Source organism: Macrotis lagotis, chromosome 6 (genome assembly GCF_037893015.1).
Source record: "Macrotis lagotis isolate mMagLag1 chromosome 6, bilby.v1.9.chrom.fasta, whole genome shotgun sequence".
Classification (NCBI taxonomy): domain Eukaryota; kingdom Metazoa; phylum Chordata; class Mammalia; order Peramelemorphia; family Peramelidae; genus Macrotis; species Macrotis lagotis.
In genome coordinates this window covers 225,878,119-225,904,244 of record NC_133663.1, presented here as the reverse complement: position 1 = coordinate 225,904,244, position 26,126 = coordinate 225,878,119, and the positions used below count along the sequence as shown (strand labels likewise).

The 26,126-nt window shown below is 34.9% G+C and overlaps 1 protein-coding gene across 15 annotated transcripts in view; it reads right to left on the bottom strand.

The window, feature by feature from the left end:
• The window catches only part of ACE2 (angiotensin converting enzyme 2), a 106,799-nt gene that overhangs the window by 54,851 nt on the left and 25,822 nt on the right, over positions 1–26,126 (bottom strand). For 4 of the 15 annotated variants that reach the window (XM_074192383.1, XM_074192380.1, XM_074192385.1 and 1 more), the window contains 3 exons: positions 23,208–23,276; positions 12,365–12,435; positions 9,076–9,367 (listed from right to left, as the gene is read on the bottom strand). In XM_074192383.1, the coding sequence (XP_074048484.1) occupies positions 9,076–9,258 (183 nt within the window). In that variant the 5' untranslated portion in view covers positions 9,259–9,367; positions 12,365–12,435; positions 23,208–23,276. The other 11 variants (XM_074192392.1, XM_074192384.1, XM_074192386.1 and 8 more) reach the window with 8 other exon arrangements.

Genomic DNA, 26,126 nt, shown 5'->3' with positions numbered 1-26,126 from the left:
CAATGGCAAAACGTTCCAGGATCTTTGCCACGAAAACCCCAACTGGGGTCAACATGAATTAGACACAACTGAAATGACTAACCAACAATAGTAGCAAAATTAGTACACAGAGTAACTAAGTATTCTGACCAAATATCCCTCATACTTTTGGTTTAATTACAGTGGTGTCTGGCCCAAAGATCAAAGAGTTGTAGGGACTCCCCCCGAAGTCATAAAGGCAGGGGCAGCTTTCCCAGATCTCACAATAATAATGCCAGAACAGAAGAAAAGAGTTCACTCCTTTGGACTAAGAATCTCATAGTTCTTAGATCATCTATTAAACATTAACTCAAGTGTAGGTACTCTAGCTGTGAGATCTTTGCCCAAGTGATCTGACATCCTTTTGGAAGAACTGAAACACATTGGGAATTATCATGTTGAGGTAAACAAAGGCAGAAGGCAAATGGAAGTCACAACTAAATGAAAGGAAAGCATACATATTCTCCTCATCATTTCAGGGGATACTGGGTCAACTCAATTTGCAGAGTTCCTGATGAGCATAAACAAATCTTAAAAATAATTGCCAGATTATGCTCCATTCTTCTGTTGCAAGAGACAGAAAAGGCAGAGATAAAGAACTTGAGACAAAGAACTTGACAAGATCCTCCAACCCAATTTATACTTCCTATTTTAGGAGCTTACTGGCTAAGAAAGGGCACAGAAGAAAAGGAAAATTATTTTGGAAAATATAGCTCTGGTTTGAGAAACTAAAGAGATTAAAGACTTGTAGGCTACTCAGAAGATTTATGCCTATCTCTCATGAATATTTCCTCCCAAAGAAAGTAAAGTTGGCAGTTTCTTAGCAGAAAGGAAATGATTGGTTGTGGGAGTTATATAAAACCAGTTGTCTGTATGTAAATTCTGATCAATTAATTAGATTTGAAGTTGGATCAGAGGAAAGTAGACGAGAAGTTATTATGAAAATATCAATAGCCCCCTACTTATTATATGCCAATAAGAGAGAAATGCCAAAAATGTAATAAATAGGAAAAGATAAATATATTGACCTTAATTGATTACCATTTCTTCAAAGAAATGAACTGATGTAATGTGGGCAGCTAGGTGACTTAAGGGATAAAATGCTAACCCTGGAGACAGGAAGACTAATTTTCCTGATTTCAAATCCAAACTCAGATGCTTCATTTGACTCTGTTTTAATTAAGTCATTTGTAAAATGAGTTGGAGAAGGACACAATGGCTAAACAATCTAGCATTTTTTGCAAGAAGACCCTAAATGAGGTCATGAAAAGTCAGATACAGCTGAAAACTACTGAGCAACAATAAAGTGGAACCCACAATAAAGAGTCATTTGGAGATCAGAAACTCCTACAAAGTTATTTCTGAAGCAGTTCAGAAGGTAGGGAAAAATTATGTGAAGTTTCATAAACAGGAAAAATGAAAACAAGTCTATAGAAAGTTTGTTGTGAGACTTGCCGAAACCAATAATTCCATGAATGGAGATCTAGAGATAATTATAGGATCAAGTTACACCTTGAAGTGAGACTTTTGAACCTATTGAATCCAAAGCCTTCCTTTTACAGATGAGGACACCGAGGCTCAGAGAATATATGTGTCTTCTCTTAGCTGTCTTAAGGTACCTAGATGGCACAATAAATAGTGCTGAACATAAATTCAAGAAGATCTAAATTCAAATCCCACCTCAGACACTTCATTATGTGAAAGAAACTCATTTATCTTCTGCCTTAGTTTTCTCAACAATTAATAGGTATAATAATAGCATTTATCTCTTAGGATTGTTGGGAGGATTAAATGCTGTAATATAAGGAAAGTGTTTAGTATAGTGTCTTGCTTATAGTAGGCATCTAATAAATGCTTGCTTCCTTTTTTCCTTGACTAAAGTCACAAAGCTACTAAGTGTCCAAGGCAGGATTCAAATTCATGTCTTCCTGAGACCAACTCTAGTGCTCTATCTACTACAGCATCTAGTTGCTTCAGTAATGATAAAATTGTCATGTGGATACAAATAGACCAAAAATAGGAAAAAAACTGACATTATTTCAGTGATTTTTAGCATTTTTGACAACGGAACCATCAAATTTGCATTCTATTACCTCAGCTGCTCATGATATAAAGAAGTTAAAATCATACTAAATAGCAACTTACAATGATGAAGTTGAGAAGAGAGAGATTTTATCAGAGCAGTATAAACCAAGCAAGTCTAGCCAAAGACAACACAAATCTGAAAGCATTGAGAGATCTTTTTATAAGATAATTTAGGGAAAGAAAAATTCCCCCTAAAATGGAAAAAAAAATTAAGGTGATTCATTCATTGGAATTGGAATTTTTAACTTGTAAAATCTTTTTGGACCACACCCAAAGGGCAACAAAAATGTGCATACCCTTTGATCCAGCATACCCCAAAGAGATGATGAAAAAGGGTCAAAACATCACTTTCCCAAAGAACTGGAAATCAAGTAAATGTCCTTCATTTGGGAATGACTTAGCAAACTGTGGTATATGCATGTCATGGAACACTATTGTTTATTAGAAACAAGGAGGGATGGGAATTCAGGGAAGCCTGGAGGGATCTGAGTGAGATAAGCAGAACCAGAAAAACATTGTACACTCTAACATCAACACGGGGGTGATGATCAACCTTGATGGACTCTCTCATTCCATCAGCACAACAATCAGGGACAATTTGGGGCTATCTGCAATGGAGAATACCATCTGTATCCAGAGAAAGAACTGTGGAGTTTGAACAAAGACCAAGGACTATTACTTTTAATTTAGAAAAAGAAACTGATATTGTCTGATCTTGCTATCTCTTATATTTTATGTTTCTTCTTTAAGGATATGATTTCTCTCTCACAATCTGGATCAAATTATACCATGGAAACAATGTAAAGACTGGCAAATTGCCTTCTTTGGGGGGGGGAAGTAAGATTAGGGGGAAAATTGTAAAACTCAAAATAAATGAAATCTTTAAAAAATCTTTTTGGAAAGGTTTATGACTATCAGTACAAGTTATAAAAATAATCACACTATTTAGTCCAATGATTCCACTATTAGAAATAAAACCTGAATTTAATCTTTTAATTTTATTATTTTAAAAGTAATAGTTTTATTTTTAAAATTATATTTTCAAATTTTATAGCAGCATCATATAGATATATATTATATGAAGATATTACATTATATACATATACATATATGATTACACAAACTTAGAACTTAAATATTTAATGGTAGAATATTAAGCTCTATGTCTAATTGAGATATCAATATAATAAAATACAAACAAGACTGAATTGCATGAAGAATACAAACAAATCTGGAAGGAAATTTTATATAATGTCAAGCAATAAAAAAGCAAAACTAGAAGAATGCATACTATATCATATAAGAAAAAGTGAATGAGACTATATGGGAAAAAATGGACAAGATGATGTTCTTATAAGGACAGGGAGGGAATGACTAAAAAAAGTGTTTTGATACTTTATGTATGAATATATGTATGTATGTATTTAAATTAATTAATGTAAAATGTTACTAAACAATTGAGTCAAATGCACTGAAATACAATATTAATTCCATAATTCCAAAAATAATTCAATTTTAAAATACATTTTATCTATCCTCTTAAAAAAAAGGAATCAAGATATCATCAATGACTACCAACCTTGCTTTCTCATCCTTATAAATTCTATTTAGGCATGATTTGCTCATATATCTAGGGTATCCTTGATGAAAATAAGAAGGAAGAAAAGAATTTTGGACATTATTCTTTACCAAAAATAATTGCATTTTTTTAAGTCATCCAAGTGCTTGAAAAGAAGTAATTAATATAATAGGTAAGTAGCTCAGTATATGGAATGCTGGATCTGAGGTCAGAAAGACCTGAATTCAAATCCAGTCTCAGATACTTGTTAGATTTATGACCCTAGGTAAGTCATTTAACTTCTTGCCTTAATCCAAAAGAGAAGGAAATAGTAAAATACTCCAGTGTCTTTGTCAAGAAAACTCTGAGGACAGTATAGTCAGTGGGGTCTCAAAGAGTTAAACATAACTAAACAACAATTAATATGAGTTCAATTTTTAATTATTCATTGATTATAAAAAAAATTGAATCAGTAGAGTAAAATTAACCTTAAAATCTCTCTAAATTCAGCAAGAAGCCTCTCATGTAAATGTTAAGACCATACAGGATCTTTAAAAAAATGAAATTCCTGAGTTTATTCTGTTTTATGTCTGCATGCTATTATCAAGAGAAGGACATATTCTTGCCCAAGTACTAGCCTCAAAGTTGTGCTCTGAAAGGTCCAAATGGAAAAAGAGATTCTCTGGGGATGTTAAGTTTTTCCAGATGCTCTTGTTTGTGAATGATATTGTCCTGATGGAATCAAATGTTTTATAGGACCTCCTCTATAAGATCCATAATTACTCAGAAGGGATAGTCATAGCTCTTCAGATAGGGGAAATTAAATGGTTGAAAAGTTCCTACTATTCAGGCAATGGCATGTTTTGGATAATTAATCTGCTGAGTTGATACAACAGTATGATAATCTGGAACAGGCACTATAGATAGACAATTAGTTACATTCAGAATTGAATTGAAAGGAAAAGGGTAACCTGAACTGCATCTGGGAAATGTGAAGTCTTTTTTTACAATCTCATGCTGTTCCACAGTATAAAACAATTTTTTATCACAAATATTTTTTCAGGGAAATGATTGGTGACCTTTGGTCACCATGATACCCAAAGAGTCACAGTTATAGACAATAGGACAGTAGAGAGATAAATATGCTGGATATAAACATCCTATTTCCAATTGAGACTCAAATTTAACAAATGGTTTAAGGGACATCACTGAAGAAATATAAGAGCAGAAAAGTAAGTGAGAGAAGATGGCCAGTCTCAGAGTTTTACTGGTTAAAAAAAATAAAGAAAGGGGGAAAAAACAGGAAAGAAAGACCTAGAGGAAGACCTTCAGCATGTGAAGTGGATCCTGTGTATGTTCCTTGAGGCAAAAGACTGATTCACTTTTGTCTTTGAATACTTCAATGCCTCGCACATAGTAGGCACTTGATAAATAAAAATAAAAATTGATTATTTATCAATAAATCAAAACTGATTGATTCAATGCCTTTTCCCAATGATATTCTTACTAGATTGTAATATCTTGGAGTCTATCATTTTGTTAAGGAGAATTCCATGATCTCCCTCTAACATTTGCCAACATATTTATGTTTTAACGAGTACATCCTCCTAGATGTCCTTCTTCACATGCATTTTTTAAATAAAAAGAAAATTTTGAATAATTTAGAAAACCTTCATATGTTGAATAGTTTCCTAATAGTTTGCCCTTTGAGATCATTGAACTGATCAAAGCAGGTAGGGATCATTGTACCTTTTGTCCTCAAAAGGTATCATCCAAATGTGAGCTGTTTTTTCTTTTAAGTCATAAGGGGTTTTATACTCAGTGTTAAAAATAACATAGCTTCTGAGTAATGATTTCCTCTCTGGATAAGAAAAGAGACCTGATCATTAAACAATAGCCTTCATTCACTTCTTTAGGACTATAGAAAGTTGGAAGGAATAGTAGATTTGATATCTAAAAACATGGGCTGGGGCATCTTGGTGGCACAGTCAGTAGATTACCAGCCTTGGAGTCAGGAGGACCTTAGTTCAAATCCAGTCTCAGACAAATAATTATTTCCTATTCATGTGACATTGTTCAAATCACTTGACCCCACTGCCTTGTAAAAACTAAAAAGACAAAAAAAACCAAACAAACATGGATTTAAATCCTGGGTCTTTTTGCTTTCAGTCTTATCTAGGAGGAATTACTTAAGCTCTCTGGTCTCCAGTTTCTTATCTACAAAATTGCTCAGTGATGTTAGCCAAAATCTTAAGGTTTTTTTTTTTAAGAGAATCATTGAGTCTCACAGAATGTCTAGTCCTCAAAAGTAAATAAGGGTTACTGTATACCTGATGCCTGATTCAAAAGATCTCTTTCTTTTTGTTAGGAAGACCTAGACAAAAGCCAAACTCTAATATAACTAGGGCAAACTCTGAGTGTGTTTTAAAGAGTATGCCAAAGATTATGACTGAAAAGAAGTCATCAAGTTTGAACCAAAATCCACATAAACTCATCAGTTCTCCATTACAGACCACAATATGGGTCACATTTATGGGATATTTTCTCATCTATTATGAAGAGTCATCTTCATGAAAATTTGGAAGGTTCAGTTCCTACCTTCTTTCACCTTAGGCACACCTTAGGCACATAAGGAACAAAAATTCTTTCATTCCTCCATTGCAGATATTCTCCCTCAAACACACTTCATAAGGAACTTGTTATAAAGGCAACAGGGATAAGCTAATGATAGATCTTTGCTTTCATTTACATTCCCATCCACATATGTCTGTACAAAAGGCTGTGCCTGAAGCACACAGGCTTATCTAATTCTCCAACTCTTTCACAAATTGTCCACTTCTCATTGTATGACTATCCACCGGGAGCCACATATAGGGTTTCTAACTATAAATAATGTCTCAGGGTGGCTAGGTGGCGCAGTGTGGCTAGAGCACCGGCCCTGGAGTCAGAAGTACCTGAGTTCAAATCCGACCTCAGACACTTAATAATTACCTAGCTGTGTGGCCTTGGGCAAGCCACTTAACCCCATTGCCTTGCAAAAAAAAAAAAAAAACCCTAAAAAGAATAAAAATAAAAAAATAAGAAAAAACAATGTCTCTATGGAAGAACTATTTCTCTTTTCACCAATACTACTTAGAAAATCACACTTTGTATGGATCTCAGTATCTCAGAGTACTTTTCATTCTTCCTTGAAAATGGGTAGATTCCAGCTAACCATTTATTTGCTGGGTAATATAATGTAAAGAGAGCAGGGTTTCATGTAGACAGGAAACTTGGGTTCTTCTACTAAGTGGTAACTTGGACAAGTCACTTAAAGTCTTTACACCTCAGTTTCTCTATTTGCAGAGTGGGGAGAATATTTGTACCACCTACTCACAAAATCAAAGCACAAAGTAATATATCACAAGCATTTTATGTTCTCTGAATTTTGTATCTCCACCAATGCATAAAAGTACTTTGTACGGTGTATCACTGCACAGTTGCATTTAATTGTCTTGTCTGTTGAATGAATGAATTTATGGACTGGCATTTTTCCTATAATGAAGTCAATATATTTCTTCTGCTTAGCTAGGTACAAACTCTTCTAAGTGTTTTATGTTACCACTTGTTGCTTCTGCTCTAATAGATAAGTATAGGCAAAGTGATAACAGTATAATAGTTAATGATCCAAGGATTATTTCAGCAAACATTTCTATATTTCATTTATAACAAGTGTTAAGTCCTGACATCCAGATGCATAGTGCAAATATTCTCCAGATCTCTCCCTATCTGTTACAGCTAATCATAATCTACCACCACCATAATTAATGAATTGAATCAGTTATAAACCAATGAAAATTAATAAAAATCATACTATCATTTCATCACTAGATAGAAAGAAGCCAAAAATGCATAAATAACCATTTTAGAGAAAATGCTTTGTATAAACTACTAAGAATCCACTCATTCATCTATTTATTCAATACCATTTAAGCATCTACTGTATATACAAAGTTTCATGATCCCTGGCCTCATGGAACTTAAATAAACACAGAATGTTATCTGATAAATGCGTCAGAAATGTACGAAATAAATTCTTCTCCATGGAATTTGATAAAATATAGGATACCAATAAAGATCTAAAGTTACTGATTCTCCTAACATTAAGAAACTTTAGTTAAGAATAACAACAAATCTATTTACTGTTTTAAACTGAGGCAATAGGTTTTGGAAAGACTGGTAGTCAAGTGTATATTGTAGGCAGTCAACAATTTACTACTTCACTGTGTATATCATGGTCATCTTCTAATAGGACACATTTTTTTAACTTCTGAGCTATTTTTTTAAAAGCAGAGAACCTAGAAAGTGCTACAAATTGCTTCTCAGGTAGCATTATCTTTCTTTCCAGCACCCATTATTGCCATCCCTGCTCAATCTGGCAGAGACATCTAGCATGAAGTCTTCATTGGTCTAAAAGGTAGCCCTTAGGGAGCTGAATTGATTGGCTGATCATAGACTGCTTCTTTTTGCCTCTCATATTTGGGGACTATGAGGAAATCTGGGAAACTATTGGGATTGAAATACATATTTATATGTTCCGTAACTGAAATGAGCCAAATTGTCATAGAAAATTAAATAGGCCTTTTTAAATTTACAATGAAATGTTTTCTAACTTTTATAAACCAGGCAGAATATCATGGCTTTCCCAGGACATCTTAGAATCTATGTAAGATGGTTTAAATATAGTTCTGCTTGGAGGCCTCTGGATAGACTAGGTGACCTTTGGAAGTCCCTTAGAGCTCTGTGACAACTAGGATAAGAATTCCCAAGTCACCACTTATCCAACACATGGGCAGGGTTTAATTACTAGCCAACCTTTATCCTAAGAATAATTTAATGTTCTTCAAAATTCCCTACTTACACAAAGTTGCATATGTACTTTTGTGGCACTGAAGTTTGGGTCATTATCAATTTAATAAGGGATCACATTTATTTAGAAATACAATGAAACTGTAAGTGAGATGAGAATTTATAGATGCCAATTTTGCATAAGGCAGGAGCTAACTGGCTGGAAATTGTTCACAGGCTAATTGATTTAGAGTTGAAGACACCTTAAAGATCAATGAGTTTAAACCCCTTATTTTACAGATGAGAAAACTAAGATCCAAAAGAAGATAAGTGATTTGCCCAAAGTCACAAAACAAGTAAGTAGCAGTCGGTCTAAATCTAGAGTTCTTTCCATCATACCAGTTAAATTTAATCATTCTGGGAATCTTGAATAAAAGAGATGAAGGTGAAAGCACCCCCCCCCCCAATTCCATTCAAAATTCAGCTTGACTCTTAAACCTCATTATTTTTCATTTTGGTAGTTGTGATTCAGCTCAATCTCATCCCTAAAAAACAGCAAATACTCATACATAATTTTGAGAACTCACCATCTTTTGGATGTTTTCTTCAGTAATATTAGTATTATAATCCCAAGAAGCAAGTGAACTTTGATAAGATAGCTCTTCTGCTTCATTATTAAAGTTTTTCAGAAATTCTCCAGCAGCTTCTTCTGTGGTTTGAGCAGCAGTGACAGCCACAAGGCTGACAAAGAACCAGAGAGGGTCCAACATCTTTTCCTGTGAGCCAAGATCCCATCCACTGAGCAAATTTCCCTCAAGCAAATCTCTTCATGGATTTTTCTCTCCCATCAGCCTTTGAACTTGGGTTGGGCGCTGAGGACTTTAAAAAAAGGCAGTAAATAATCTGTTGAACTATTATAGTTTTCATCCAGGAAAAGACACACATGTAAACAGCTTTAAGAATGATTACAAAAAAAAAGAAAAAAAGAAAGAAATCAGGTAAACAAATGTTAATTATTAACTTGAAAGAACCATAACACTAGTAGCATTTTATGATCTTATCAAAAGCTTTTACTTTTAGTTAATATTTCCCTAGAAAGCTGTCAAAGATATACTCAGGGTCCTATAGTATGATAGTGTGTTCAAAGAAAGTCAGAATTATGACCTAAAAGTAGCTAAAGCATTGTAATCCTCACTTGCAGACCTATAAAGAGCCAATGAAATAACCATTGGATGTACCCACCAGATTTCAAAATGATTATGTCCTGGTTGAGTACACTGCTCTAAGACAGAAAAATTGCTTCTTAGTCAATATGGTTTTAATCATTAAAAAGAAGGGAGATCGGGGCAGCTAGGTGGCGCAGTGGATAAAGCACCAGCCCTGGAGTCAGGAGTACCTGGGTTCAAATCCGGTGTCAGACACTTAATAATTACCTAGCTGTGTGGCCTTGGGCAAGCCACTTAACCCCATTTGCCTTGCAAAAACCTTTAAAAAAAGGGGGAGATCTTGTAGGGAGAAAATAATAAAATGAATAGTAGATATGATTTTTCCCAAATATATGAAAATATCATATTTAATTATTTGAAAAAATAGTTTATATTTGTAGAGCAAGGAGTTTTTCCTGGTTCACTGTCTTCTAGTGCTTTCCATCCAAAGTTAATTTGTGTCTATTCTATATCATATAAAATGTTGCTGTTGGTTGTTTCTGTTGTATCTGACTCTTTGTGACCTTATTTGGAGTATCCATGGCAAAGATATTTGCCATTTTATAGATGAGGAAACTGAGGCAAACAGGATTAAGTGACTTGCCCAAGATCAAATAGCTAGTTATGTGTCTAAGATCACATTTGAACTCAGGTCTTCTTGACTTCAAGCCTGACTCTCTCTATCCATTGTGCCACCTAACTGACTACATGGTGCACATGCTTGTCTGTATATACATATATTATATTGTTTCCTTCATTAGACTAATCATCTTGAGAGTGGACATCATCATTTTTGCCACCTGAAGAGTACCAACATGTTCATTTCATAAATGCATTCAATCATTCATTGAACAAATATTCATTAAATATTTACTATAAGTAAAAGAAAGATAGTATGTTGGGTGTTAATATACTTTTTTGGTCTGGATTTATGATTTTATCAATGTAAGGAACTCTTTTAAAAAGGAAGTCTGCCTTACTAACAGCCATACTCCCAGTGCTTAGAATGGTATCCTCAATGTAAATGCTTAATAGCAATCATGAATTTAACTATGGTGCAGATAGGCAACTGTTCCTCAGTATACAGATTTGGAGATATCGCTGGAGCACTGAGGAATGAAATGATTTCTCCATGGTCAGTCACACTGCTAGAATGAGTCAGAAATTGTACTTGAATCCATGTTATGGAGTCATTATGTGGGTTATTAAGATTTTCAAGCAGGGGCTTCTAGGTGGCATAGTGGATAAAGCACCGGCCTTTGGAGTCAGGAGTACCTGGGTTCAAATCCGGTCTCAGACACTTAATAATTACCTAGCTGTGTGGCCTTGGGCAAGCCACTTAACCCCACTGCCTTGCAAAAACCTAAAAAAAAATATTTTCAAGCTTAACTCACTCAGAAACAATCCACTACCTTTTTTGACTTCCACCAAAATAGCCATCAAATATTCTTTTTTATTTGTGCAGCATTTTCTTCCTTAAAATAAGAGTTTTCTGGGGACAGCTAGGTGACACAGTGGATAGAGCACCGGCCCTGGAGTCAGGAGTACCTGAGTTCAAATCTGGTCTCAGACACTTAATAATTACCTAGCTGTGTGGCTTTGGGCAAGCCACTTAACACCATTGCCTTGTAAAAACTAAAAAAATAAAATAAAATAAGAGTTTTCTGCATTTGTCTTTAGTAATGTTCAATACTGTACAAAGTTAAGATACAATGGGGTTTTCTGTCCTTAGGCAACTAAGTCTAGCCATTTAATTGCTTCCATCAAGTATAGAAAAGAAAGAAAATCAGTATAAATAAAACATTTAAATACATTAAAAATTCAGAAGGGAGATTGAAAAAAGAACAATTTTTTACTAACTTATTAAGTTTAATATATAGTTAAAAATAAAATGTGCATGGCAGTAACTGTACCATTTAATGCACAATCTTAGGTGGTATAATGAATAGAATAATGGATCTGGAGTCAGGAAACATTTGCTCATTGTCTGGGCTCAAACACATACTAGCTGTGTGACCCTGGTTAAATCATTTTACCTTGTTTACCTCAGTTTCTTCATCTGTGAAATGAACTGGAGAAGGAAATGATAAATCTGCTAAGAAAACCCCAAATGAGGTCACAAAGTCTCAGTCATGAAGGAACAATAAAAGTAACAAATATATAAGAATATTTGTTGATAACTGTTAAATTCATAACAAAAAATTAAGATTCAAGAATTTTAGTCTAGAAAAGAGATAAGACATGATATTATATGATATGTTCAACAAGGAACTATTTGACATCTGAGAAGGACAATCATAATCAACTGGGAAGAATTTCATTTTCTTTGTTTCTGAAGCTACTATCATTGGGTCCATTTGGCCCTTTGGCTATTTTTGAATTCTAACCCTCCTCTGTACAGTACTAGTTATCACTCCAATCTAGAGTCAACTCAATACTTACTAAATTTGCTCTCTGGTGCATCCTTCTAGGCATTAATGTTTCAGACTTAGTCAAAGACTGGCCCTTCAGATACCTTCTTCTTTGTTTTACCAATTAAAAACCCACCTAGATTAAACTAAAGAACTTGAAGAGTTCCCATATTTTTTCTCAGTGTTCTAATTTCTCAACTTTAGTCACCAAACCTCTTAGAACCCCCAGTTCCCTTGCCTACTCCTTCAAAAGGTCTTACTTGATTTCTCCAGGTATCACCTCTGCCTCTCAGTATCCCTAGCTTCCTTGTTGACTCCCAAAGATCTTGATCTGTCAAAATATAACTCATTAGTAGAATATAAGTTCCTTAAAGGAAGGCTGGCTCACTCTTATGTACCCCTACATACTGATATACTAGACTCTTGATAAGTGTATTTATTGAAAGATATCTGTTTATCATCTTAGAATGGGTAATTCTATTCCTAGGCAAGAAATTCTTGCAGTGTTAACACAGAAATTCCCTCTCCTCTAACTTAATCCATAGATGGCACAATGTATACAGCAGCAGAACTGGAATCAGGAATACTCATCTTTCTAGGTTCAAATCTGGTCTCACAAATCATTCAAGTTTTCTCATTTGTAAAATGAACTAGGGAAGAAAATGGCAAACCACTCCAATATCTTTGCCAAGAAAATCCCAAATGAGATCATAGAGTCTGATATATTCAACAACAAGACTGTTTGTTTTAAAATAAAAATAGCTAAAAAATTTTAAAAAATTAAAAAAGCTAAAAAGAGTACTAACAATAGAAAAAGGGATAAGGAGGTAAGGCAATTCCTACGTTCCATGAAGATGGTATGGTTAGCTCAGTTATTATGACTGCATTCAAATCAAAATGTAATGTCCTCTTCTCAAAAGGAAATCAACAAAAGAGACCAAATAAAAGTGAAAATGAAAAACAAAATAAAATCATACCTGTTTGGTTGTGGCCTTTCAACCCTTGCAAAAGCAGAAATGAAACTCTACTCTTAAGAAAGAAAGAAACAAGGGACGAAAAGTGACTACAGCAATGGAGATTCCTCAAAACTATGCTGGGTAAAATCTGTTACTTTAAGAAAAACAAAAATAAAACTCGACCTAGGTAACTTCCTGAAATTCTCAGTAACTTGAGAGGAACAAAAGAATGGGGTATATTTTCAATTTGGTTCACTGAAGCATAACACAAGATTAATATATCAAATTTCAAGGAAGAGGTGAAGCAAGGTGTTGAGTCTTGAGGTCAGATGGATAAAGGTCCTGAATTTATTCCTATAAGAGGTAAAAAAAGGAATTGAGGCAATCAAAGATTTTACAGTAAATTTCCAGGAAAAAATAATTGTTCATAAGGATACTTCAAGGAAAAAATTCTAGCACTAAGGGAATTGTCTTTATTATTCATTATCTACCCAGACTTAAACAAGTAAGATATTTATTTGTTTTGACTGCTTCTAAACAGACCTTTACTAGACAGAGAAAATGGATGAGGATGATACTCATGGGAGCAAAAACTCTTACGGCACAGGCAAGAGACATGTTTTGACTGATTGCTTTGGAGACAAGTGCCAATCATGACAAATGATAGGAGTCACAGACCAGAAGTAAAAAAATAAGTGAAATCATCCAGGAAGGAAAATGGGAGCAGAAGAAATAGGAAAATGAAGATATTCTATATCAAAGATCTCAGTAAGGTTCCATTAGATTCTAAAATACGATAATACCATAACACAGAATATTTCAAATAATTTAGTAATTGCTATTTTTATGGTAAAGAAAAATCTCATTTATGCTGAAATGTTGATTGAATGCTATGCCATATCACAAAATGTACTTTTCAACAAAGAGGTGAAGACAAAATACAAAAAGGCACAGTCACTGTGTTAATTGATTTTGCTCAATTCTTTCCCATGGTACAAGAGATAGTTCAAAAATTGAGAATTGGGAAATAATAGGAAATCATTCTGACATAAAAACAAAAGGCATCAATAACAATAAAAAATGAGGAAGGATAGAGGTTGATAGATAGATCTATATAGGACCAATGTTGTTCATTCTCTGTTTTCAAAAATAACAAGAATCACAAGGGTGATATCTTGACTTTCACTTGTATTGCATTTAAATGAGTCAGAGTTGTACCAAATTATCTGCTTCACCTCTCCTCTAGAGTCATTGAAGTCTAGTGACAAGATGACCTGAGAAGCAGCAAATGACCTTGACCTTTCTAAATTAACATCTTTTCTAGGCTTCAGTTTGACTGAGATAATGTTCTTTCAATGGCTAAGTGATAGGTAAGCATTGAGACAAAAGATGACCTAATTTACCACCACAAATAATATCAGTCTGGGAGGGCAAGATTTTCTTGTCTTGCAAATTGCAATTTAAACTCATGGATAGACATACTAATAGATAGATGAATGTAAATTACTTCTAAGTAATTTCTAGACAGTAATTACTAGAAGCTTAATATAGTAAAAACAGCATTGGAGTAGAATTTAGAACCATCTCCTGCAATGGCTAAAATGATAATATTGAGTTTGTTAATGTCTTGGAAACTTAGCCACATTTGGAAAAAGGAAACAATAATTCTGAACTACTTACCTCAAATAACATCTCTTTGTGAGCCTAAGAAAAGTGTTTTTGTTTTGGAAGTCTTTATAACCAATACTTCAATAGTTATACACAAATCTATCTATCTCTCTGTTAAGATAGAAATATACAGAAAACTGTTATTTATCTAATAGTCAGGGAAGTTCTCAATAGGTGAATATTCCTGACAATACTTATCTCATTATATAATGAAATTCTATTTTTTTCAAAAATTTAGCCAATAATAATGGATCCTGTAGAGTACCATGTCATATAAGATCCATAGATATTTTGTAAGAGTATGGAAATATTAACTCTTAATAAGTTCAAATTTGGTCTCAGAAACTAACCATGTGACCCTGGGCAAGTCACTTAATCTTGTTTGCCTCAGTTTCCTTATCTGTCAAATGAAATGGAGACAGGAATGGCAAACCACTACAGAATCTTTGTCAAGAAAACCTAGATGGTATCAAGAAGAATTAGACTCAACTGAAATGACTGGACAACAATAATAGAATGGAAATATTTACAAAATTACAGGCCTTGGGAACTTAACATGTTCAAATAATATTTCTCCCCAATTCAGTCCTCTTCTGAACTTCTCTATTACTATTAAGGATACACCCATCCTTCCAGCTATCTTATTTTGTAATCTTAGTGTCATCTTTGATATCTCACTCTCACTTGTCCCACACATTCCAATTCATTTTCTCTTCTTGTTACTCTCATCACAATATTTTTTTCATCCTTCCTTTCCTCATACTCACATAACCACCCCCCTGGTTCAGGAACTCACAACTTCTTACCTGAACAATTGTTATTAACTCCTCTTTTGGTTCCCAAGTCTCTCCCCATTCCAATCCATTCTCTGCTCAGAAGTCAGTGATGGCTCTAAATGGCAGATCTAATCCCTACTCAGGAACCTCTTCCTATATTTAAGTAATTTTACAATTATGTTTGACTCTTAATGGACTCACTGGGTGTTTTCTTGACAGAAATACTGGAGTATCTTCCTTCTTCAATTCATTATACATTTGAGAGGTTCCTTCTTACACATTATTTCTTTTACATGGAACTCCAATATCCACCTAATATCCAGCCTACCTGTCATTTCACAAGCAATCCTCTCTAGTCTGTGCTTTTGCACTGGCCATTCCCTATGCCTAAAATACACTAACTCTTCAGCTCTGTCTCTTGAAATTTCAGGCATCCTTCAAAACTCAAATTAAGGGCTTCCTTCTAAATAAAACTTTTCCAATCAATTCCACTCTCCACCCCACTCCCATAATCACCCAAGATGCAAAATGACTTTCTCCCAAAACTATTTTGCATTCATTGCTTATATTATGTATATACTTACATATGTATACATGTTGCTTCACTCATTAGAATGTAAGCTCCCTGAAGGCAGTTACTGTCTCTATTTATCCCCAGCACTTAACACAAAACCTGGCAGGAGCTTAATCAAGGTGTGTTGATTTTTACTGATTGTTCATAGAGGTGAGTAGCTCAGCTTAGCTCTCAGTTCTTCTCTGCTCAGAAAAAGTAAGAGTCTGAGTGTTTGTAACCAGGAGAAAGGTTAGTCAGAAATTTCTGGCAAGAAGAATTATTGTGCTGTGGGACACCGCCTGGGTTGAGGGTCCTGGTGACTTCCAAGAGAAACATTTTTGACAGGAAGCCAAAAGGGGTTGGCTTTGGAACTCAGGCAGGAAAAGACTCTACTTCTTCAGGGACCCCAAGGTTGCTAGAAGGGAGAAAAATTCAGTAAAGGCCCAGGAATAGGAGTTAATTAACAAAAAAGATCATTCACAACAAAATTCCCCAAAGAAGAAAGGATTAGAGATTGACTGAATAGGAGAGTAAAAAGAGAATCTTGAGGATCTTGCCAGGGAATCCATATGCCAAGGGCAGGTTTATAGGGAACAGGTAGCAATGATTAAGAGACCAGTTTGTGTGTGTTTTTCTGTTTATGTGTGTCTGTACACATGCATGGGTTTAGGTTCTGCCTGAACCAGAAGTAAACTAATTTCAAGAGTTGAAGGCTGGGGATCTGGGCAGGCCAAGAATGTAGAGACCATAATTCGCCTTGGTTGTTTTTTTTTGTTTTTTTTAATTTACTAACTACCTCCAAGAAAACAGGCATCACTAGGAAACTTACTGGCTTTTTCACAGAATTCATGTGTTTACCCTTCTATTATCTTTGTTAGCCTTATGTGACAAGAAACAACATGATTTATCTCTGGGATGACCTGTCTTTATCTCTGGGAGAGGAAGGGAAAGAGGGAAGGGTCAGGGTGTACAGTCTAGGACAGTAATTGGAGACCACTGAGTTCAGTGCTCCAGACAGAAGACTGTGTGTATACAAGACAGGGAATCAAACCAACTTCAGACAGCTGTGTGGCAATGCTATAATTTCCATAGATAAGGAGAGGATTGTTGATACTAGGATCAGAGTATTTGAGACATTTTCAGAGGATTCATCTTATCAGTGATGTAATATCTCTCCAGATAGTTTAGTTGTACCCGTACCCACCAAGGCTATTCCAAAACATTTTTCTTTCTCTTTAGGCCCCCAAACTTAATTTCTTAGGTTCAGCAGGTGACTAAGGACACACACACACACACACACACGCACACGCACGCACGCATGCACGCACAATATGATCCTGCACACTGCCTTGATGCCTAGTTCACAAAAATAAATAATTAACAAAGGAGACTCCAGGGACTCCCTCCCCCAAAGCCATATCCACAGGATTTCCTCTCAGGCCTGTCCCACCCCTTACTCCAGGTGCAAAATAAAATTGCTAATTCTCAATTAAAAAAGAGGAAGTATCCTCTGATATAAGTATCACCCTCATCTCAAAATTACTCAATTTCTTCATCTATTTGTCCTCTGACCTAATACAAATTATTCATTTTCTAGTTTGAGTGAATTTTCTGAAGAAACAGTATGGTTTAGTGAAAAGGTCTCTGGACTTGGAACCTAGGGTATGAGTTCAAGCTCCAGCATTCCACATCTGGGTTAAGGCAAGAAATTTAACCTTTCTAAAACTTACTGGTACCATCTTCCTCATAAGGTGGCTATAAGGAAAACATTTTGTAAACAATCAAACCCTTTGTGACCTTATATTATTATTATTTTCCTTTTCTAATGTTGAAAAATATTTATCCACAAAGTTCTATTTAAAATAGCCTATGAGGTTTTAGGCTTTCTCCCTTTCCCCAGGTATGTTATAAATTTGACCAGATAGGTGGTACAACGAATACAGCACCAGATTGGGAGTCTGTACCTGAGTTCAACTCCATTCTTAAGATTCTTTCTGTGTGACCCTCGGCAAATCACTTAACCCTGTTTGCCTCAGCAATGATCTGGAGAGGAAAATGCCAAACCACTTCTGTATCTTTGCCAAGAAAACCCCAAATGGGATCACAAAGAGTTGGACATGATTGAAAATGATTAAACAGGGGCAGCTAGTGGCACAGTGGATAGAACACCAACCCTGGAGTCAGGAGGACCTGAGTTCAAATGTGACCTCAGACACTTAATAATTGCCTATTATGTGACCTTAGGCAAGTCACTTAACACCATTGCCTTAAGTAATTAAAAATTTTTTTTAAAAGAAAATGAATAATAGCAAAAAAAGTTATAAATAACAATTCTTTGAAAGTAGATGGTTTCTATGGTCTTTTCTATTTCTCATATTCTGTGACTGTCTCAGAGGAAAAAAATATCCCTTTTGCTTTTCAAGGCTAAATCTAACACCTATGCTCTTGGTCCCATCCTCTAGGACCCTACTTTATCAATTACTATTTTATTTTATATCTTCACTCTTTCTATTGGTTTCTTTTTCAAGTCTCTCATCCACACCAAACCCATTCTTGATCCTGTCTTCCTACTCTCTGTTAATGGCATCACTATGCTCCTAGACACAAGATATGAAATCTCAAAAAGTTGCCAAATCCTATCAGTTTCCATGTCTGATGTATTTTCCATGTATTCTCCTCTACTTTTTCAGTCCTATTGCTACTACTTTAGTTCAGACCCTCACTTACTCCTGAATGGTATCTCAATAACTTCTTTTCTAGTTCTCTTGCCTTTAGTACCTCTACCTCCAAACCATCCTATAAACCCACTTCCTAAAGTACAGTTATGATGGTGATACTTCCTTGCTCAAAACACCTCAATGGCTCCCAATTGTCTATGGAATAACATACAAATTTATTGAAAATCATCTATTTTCTGCCTCCAACCTGCCTTTCCAATTTCACACAATTCCCTTTCACATTTTTTGCTTTCCTATCAAAATTAACATCTTACCATTCCCTGAACGCGTCTGCATTTTCTTGCCAATCTTTCTTTTCTACCTAAACTTCTCTCCCCCCAACATTATCTCACCCTTCAGAATACTGCTCTTCAGGATCCTATTCAAGGCCCAGATCAAAGAATAGCTCCCAAATATTGATTGAGTATTTCAGGTTTGCAAATAACTTTCTTCACTACAATTCATCGGGTGGGTGATAAAAGGAGGTAGGAGGGAACAAGGGAAAAGAATAAATGTTTATTAAATGACTACTTTGTATTGGGCATTGTGCCAAACACTTTACAAATATTTGATTTAATTCTCACAACAAAAATGCTGAGATGTAGAAGCTGTTATTATGAACATTTTACAAATGAGAAAATTGAGGTAGTTAAGTGACTTCCTCAGTGTTACTTTGGTACCAAGTTCTGAGGTCAGGTTTGAACCACATTTTTCTGATTACAGAAAATCCATTGAGTTAGCAAGAAACATTGGAATCTCCAATTTACAGATGAGTGAATTGAAATTCACAGTTAAGTGACTTCCCCAAAATCCCACAGCTAATGTCAAAGCCAAAACTGGATCCCAACTCAGTCCAGGTTTCTTATCATTTATCCTTTTCTAGGCATGACATCTTACTATTCAAATGGCATCTCAACTGGAAGTTACTTTTCCTTCTTCTGTCATGGTGTTTTGTTTGAACTTAGCATGTATGCCACCATCATTTCCATATATGCCTTATTTCCAGGAAGACTTCAAGCTCTTAGAGGGGCAGGAACCATCATTGAAATTATATTGTCTGGTCTATCACTGTAGCCAAACACTCCCTTCAGTTACCTGACAATGGACATTTCATATTTCAGTTGTTTTTTTAACTGTAGGTTGTTTAGTTGTGTCTGACTTTTTGTGGACCATACAGTCCATGGGGTTTTCTTGTCAGGGATACCAGAATATTTCCTTATCCATTGGACTAAGGCAAACAGGTTAAATGACTTGCTCAGAGTTAAACAGTTAATAAGTGTCTGAGGCCACATTTGAACTCAGGTCTTCCTGACTTCAGGCCCAGTGTTCTAGCCACAGAGCCTCTAAAATACTGAATAAATATTTGTGAAATAGAATAGAAAGGAATGGGTTTTATTATAATAAAATCTATAACCTGAGCCAACATGCAAATATAATAAACTCCCTCAAAAATTTAGTTAGTTGCAAATGGAATGGTAAAATCTTTGACCTACTGAAGTTTCCAAGTTCTGAAGAATAAAGTGTTGATTAAATATATTAAACAATTGTCTAGAAAAATAAAAGCACAAGTACAAAATGCTAGATGAGTACAATCCCTTAAAAGAACATCATGTAATTCCTGGGCCCCATGATGTTAGAAGAATTTCAAGAGTTCAGGGTAAAACAAAAACAAAATCAAAGAATGACTTAAGACTAAAACCTTTAAAAAAAATAAAAAGAGACAAGTTTATTTAACCTAGAAACATGTTTTTAAAACCAGACCTCTGATTCTATCCACACAGGGAGCCCCCAGTAAGAAAATTCCTCTGCCAATGTAGGTCAAGATAAACTGAACAATTTATAATATTGAAGAGCTGCCTGGAGTTCTACGATGTTAAGGGACTTGTCCAAGGTCACACAGCCAGCATGCATCACAGAAGGGAGTTGAAGTCAGGTTTTTCTGACTCCAGAAAGCTCTTATCCATTATGATATACTACCTCTTTCAGAGAAACATTGAGATATGGATCCATAAGCTGATGTCCAAATATTCTCCATCTCTAAATCAGAGGAATTGGGTTTAAACTGAAGGTTGGGGTTTATTACTATTCAGAGTATCCCCAAAGTATTAGTATCTAAGACTTGTTGTTGGTCACTTGTTTTCTTAGTATCTGGCTCTTTGTGATCTCATTTGGGCTTTTCTTGGCAAAGAGACTAGAATTGTTTAATTTGTCCTTCTTCAGATGAGAAAAATAAGGGTGAAGTGACTTGTCCAAAGTCATATAATTAGTAAGTGTCTAAGAGTAGATTTGAACTCATGTCTTCCTGACTCCAGGTCTAGTGCTCTATCTGTTGCGCCACCTAGCAACTATTAGGACATTTTTTAAGCATAAGTAACTTAGATTTTTGATAATCCTGTAATTATTGATGAGTTTCTCAAAATTCTGGGTTGTAAACTAGGAATAGGTTGCTGAGGTAGACTTTCCTAATAAGTTTCACATCTTTCATCTATAAGCTGAGAACCTTAATTCCTGCTTTCTCTACTTCATGGAGTTTCTATAATTATGAGTCAAATGATATTAATAAACCTAAAAATGCCTTGGAAAAAAGAATAATACCTTTATCAAATAAAAAACACTGTTCTATAAATGAAAGAATGAAATTATTCTCCAATGGTCTTAAAACCTTTAGTTTTTAGTCAAAAAAGGAAGCCAGAAAGGATATATTTGGGGGGAATTTAACTTTAAATATAGATTAAAATATAGATTTCACTTAATTAAATATAGATTTCACTTAAAATATAGGTGTAGATTAAAAGATATATAGAGATTATACTTAAAGGCTGTGGTCCAAGGGAGGTCGGCCCATCAGGGTAAAATATATACATACACATTTACTCATTCATTCATATATATTTGTTCTTGTTAAACAGATTACTTGACTCCAAGCTGACTTCAGGATCCTACATCTACACAATCAATTCATTTCAATCCAATAACCATATAATAAGTGCCTAAAATGTGTCAGGCACTTTGCTAAGCCCTGGAGATAAGAAAAGAGTTGGAAAAGACAGATCCTTCCCTCAAGGAGCTTACAATCTAATGATTGTAATATATTTGTCTCTATACAATATATATTTCCTTCCAGAATTTATTCTTCCATTAGTATAGACTTTCTCTCCAACAATTTAGATAGCTATCCACTTCCACTCTCCGGGGAGAACAATAGCAATGAACAGGTTAAGATGCTAATGCTAAAAAAAGAACATACTATCCCTTTGCAACCAGCAGAGAGCAAAAACAGAACTCGTAGGTCGATCTAGAAGATCACTCATATCTAGGGTTATTAATGACTCTGGGAAGGTGAATTCTCAGATTAATGGAATTAATGGTCATTGATTCAATGTTTCTGTTTTGTTCTCTTTATAATAAGACTATTAACCTTGTACTTGCAGACAGAGCACATATCTCAATTATCTTGCAAAGATATAATGCAGAGAGTTTCCCAGGATTCCTATATGAGGGTTATAAGCCAAGAGAAATGACAAAATTCAAAGACTCTGTGAATATTTTATATAAACACATATACACATATGTGAATATATGATGTATGACTATGCCTATAGCTATGTGTTTATATCTACATACATGTATACACATGTATATGTATGTGAGTTGTATAGGCAACACACACATATGGGGGCACAATAGATAGAATTTCAGATCTAATGGAGTTAGGAAGATGTGAGACCTCAGATACTAACTGTGCTAACCTTTATTTGTCTCAATTTCCTCATCTGTAAAATGAGGATAATAAGAGTACTACCTCCCAAAATTGTTGAGAGGACCAAGTGAGATAATAATTTTAAAGTACTTAATGCAGTTTGCATTTGATAAACACTTTTAAAATGTGGATATTATCATGCGGATATATGTTACAAAGCTAAAACAAAAATTGTGCTCTAACAAATGGAAGAATTGCAATTAGTCGTGCAAATATATTAGGAGAAGAAATTCTACCAACCCTTTTTCTCCTCAAATGATTTCTGTATGATTTTTGAAAGTATCATTTTACTTAATCTGCTCTCTCAGCTTGTTTTAAGCCATTGTCTTGAAGGAAACAATCTCCTTGTTTCCTTCGATTGAGGCAATACTAAAATGAACTTTGATATTCTTTTTTTGTAGACTGACAGATGATGTGTAAACAACAGTTATTAAACATTTAAATTAATAATCCTTCAGAATTTAAATGGGTCCATAATCATCAGAAACAGATATGTCAGAACTTGGAGCATTCTTAACATGCTACTACCGAAGAGTTACATCTTTCTTACTTCCCCAGTTTTTGTATTCTTTTGACTTTCACTAACCACTATGGATCTACCTGGTGGTATCCTGGAAGGAAACTAGTCTACTTTGCATGGTAATAACTTACTCTACCCTTATACATTACTTACCAGAAAAGAGGTCATTCTAACTCAATGAATGGAAACTCCCTGAGACCTTTGAGGCCCTGCTTTAATAAACTACAAAGGAATGAAAAAAATAGAATATGTGACTCACTCCAAGACCCAGAGTAACTAACTTTAATTCTCGGTGTCAAAAGTTTTAAGTACACTTATAATTAGTGAGCCTTTATAGCAGTTTCATTTGTACTAATGAATTGAGAACCAATCAGTTTGATTTCTAAAAACAAATCTCAGATCAATTATTTGGATATAATATATGGACTGGTTGATTGAATATTCAATTCTAGCTACATTTATTAAATCCTTATGATGGGTAATATATGGAACACAAAATATAGCGGCTAGAGAGCTAGGCTTGGGGTTAGAAGACCAGAGGTCACATACCATCTCTGACATTTATTAGTTGCACAACTCTGGGCAAATCCCTTAACTGGTCTGTGTTTTAGGAGACTTTCTAGGACTTATTTAGGATCTGAGATGTAGAACTGGAGAGACCTCAGGGACTACAGGAGTTCTTAACATTTTTGGTGTATAGGCCCTTTTGTCAACTGGATAAATAATTTTATACATATACATATACATATATATATATATATATTTATACATGTATGTGTGTATGCATATGTATAGATACATACATAGGAAATCTATTTTATTGAAATAAAATTACAATTTTTTTAAAAAAAGAACATTAAACCCTAGGTAAGAATTCCCAACTCTAGTTAAATCCCTTTATTTCATCGGTAAGGAAAATGAATTTAGGAGTCTAGGTGAGTTGATTGCATTGTCCAAAGTTACTCAGGTAATAAATTCCAGAGGTGGAATTTGAACCCAGTTCTGATTACAGAGGCTGTTTTTTTCCCAACAATACAACAATCTAATAAGTCACAGATTACTGTTCCCACCCCATGATGATGAAATGACATTTCCTTCTCAATTTTGGAATTTGCAATGGAGGAGCATTGTAGAGAAGCAACCTAATCTTTGGGCACTGCATCTGTCTAACCATCTTCAGTTGGAAGACCAGAACACAGTAGACCAATTAGCTTATAACCCATCAGTTCTGAATTAGGCATCAAACATTTGGCAAATAAATGATTCCCTTTTACATCCCAAGCACTGTCCTGTTAATTCAAACAGTTTCTCATTCATGATTCTCTATGCCCCATATTTTTGGGCCTTTGGAAAGGGTCTGATATGTTCTCCTTTAGAGGCTCCTTGGTTGTTCAGTGGACTGACAGAAATCTGGAACTGGAGTCAGGAAGAGCTTTGTCAAATCTGGACTTAAGACACTTTAATTAGCTCTGTGACTCTGTGTGAGTCCCTTGACCTCTGTCTCTTTCAGTTTCTTCAATGTAAAATGGAAATAAAAATAGACCCTACTTTACAGGGTTATTATTGCAAGGATCTAGATCATCTAGTCTTACTCCATACTCTTAACTAGTAATCATTAAGTCTTGTTAAACCCATTGTTTCCTATAGATAACTCATTTTACTTTTGATTACTTATTTCTAAGAATATTTAGACATCAAGACTAAGTATATTTCTTCAAAGCTTCTCATTACTTATACACTTAGCTTGTTTGCTTTAGTCCACTAGATAAGGAAATGGCACACCCCTCCAGTATCTTTGCTTAAAGAATTCAAGGAGAATTTGTCTAATCTCTCTAATAATGTAACTCCTTAAAGGTAGTTATCATGGTCTCCTATCTCCTCTTCTTTAAACTAAACATCATTTCCTTTAACCAAACCTTTTATGATTGACAAGGTGGAAAATTCCTTATTCTCCTGAATCCTCATGGCCCCAGAGAAAGGGTATTTTTCCCCCTGAAACTGAATTAAGTTTATGGAAGTTTCATAAATATTACTTACACCTTAAGCTTGGCCTTTAAAAGAGAGATTAGATACAGAAGTTTGAATGGACAAAGTTTTCTTAGGAGTAGATGTGAAACTCAGGAAACAGTTATTACTCTGGAGAGATACCTGTGTATCCAGGTAACAAAGTACTTTGTGTATCAGGGTACTGATGCCAGATGGATACACAGAAGAAGAGTGAAGAAAGGTCTTTCTAAAGCAAATGACTGTGAAGGAGAAAAGAAACCCACAGATGCAGAGGCACCAAGTAAATAGAAACTTGGGGAGAAAACAACTCATTCAAGCAATATACATAGGGACCCATATAACTCCAAATGGAAATGTGCAGATAAAGATAGGAAAAGGAAGACGTATCAGTTCAATGGGAAAATACTATGTGGAAGAGCAAGAGTGACCTATTTTTTTTTACTCATATTGAGCTGTATGGACTGTGTAGGTCCCAAGAGAAGTTATCGAGAAAGGAGGGTTAGAGGCAGCTAGGTGGCTCCGTGGACAGAGGACTGACCCTGGAGTCAGGAGGACCTAAGTTCAAATCTAGCCTCAGACACTTAATAATTACCTAGCTGTGTGACCTTGGGCAAGTCACTTAACCCCATTGCCTTGCAAGGAAAAAAAGACAAAAAAAAGGGAAGGTTTCAAATTATACAATAACAATAATGTTGTAAAATCAATGCAATGCAATGTAATGATCAGCCATGATTTCAGAGGACTGATGGCAAAACAGTCTACCTACCTTCTCTACCTACCTTCTCCATTGAGTTACAAAGAGTCAGAATACATAACAGAACAAACACACACTCATACATATAAATATATATGTACGAGTATATGTGTTATATGTATAAATACATGTGTTTTAGAGTGTATATACATATATATGTATATATATACATATATATATATGTATATATATATATATACATACACACACATACTCAGAGGACTTGAAAAGACAAGGATTGTGCCTCATTTTATACTGGCCATGAATCCCTTTCCCTAGAAAGGAGGCTCTATCCAAAGTACATAAGTATT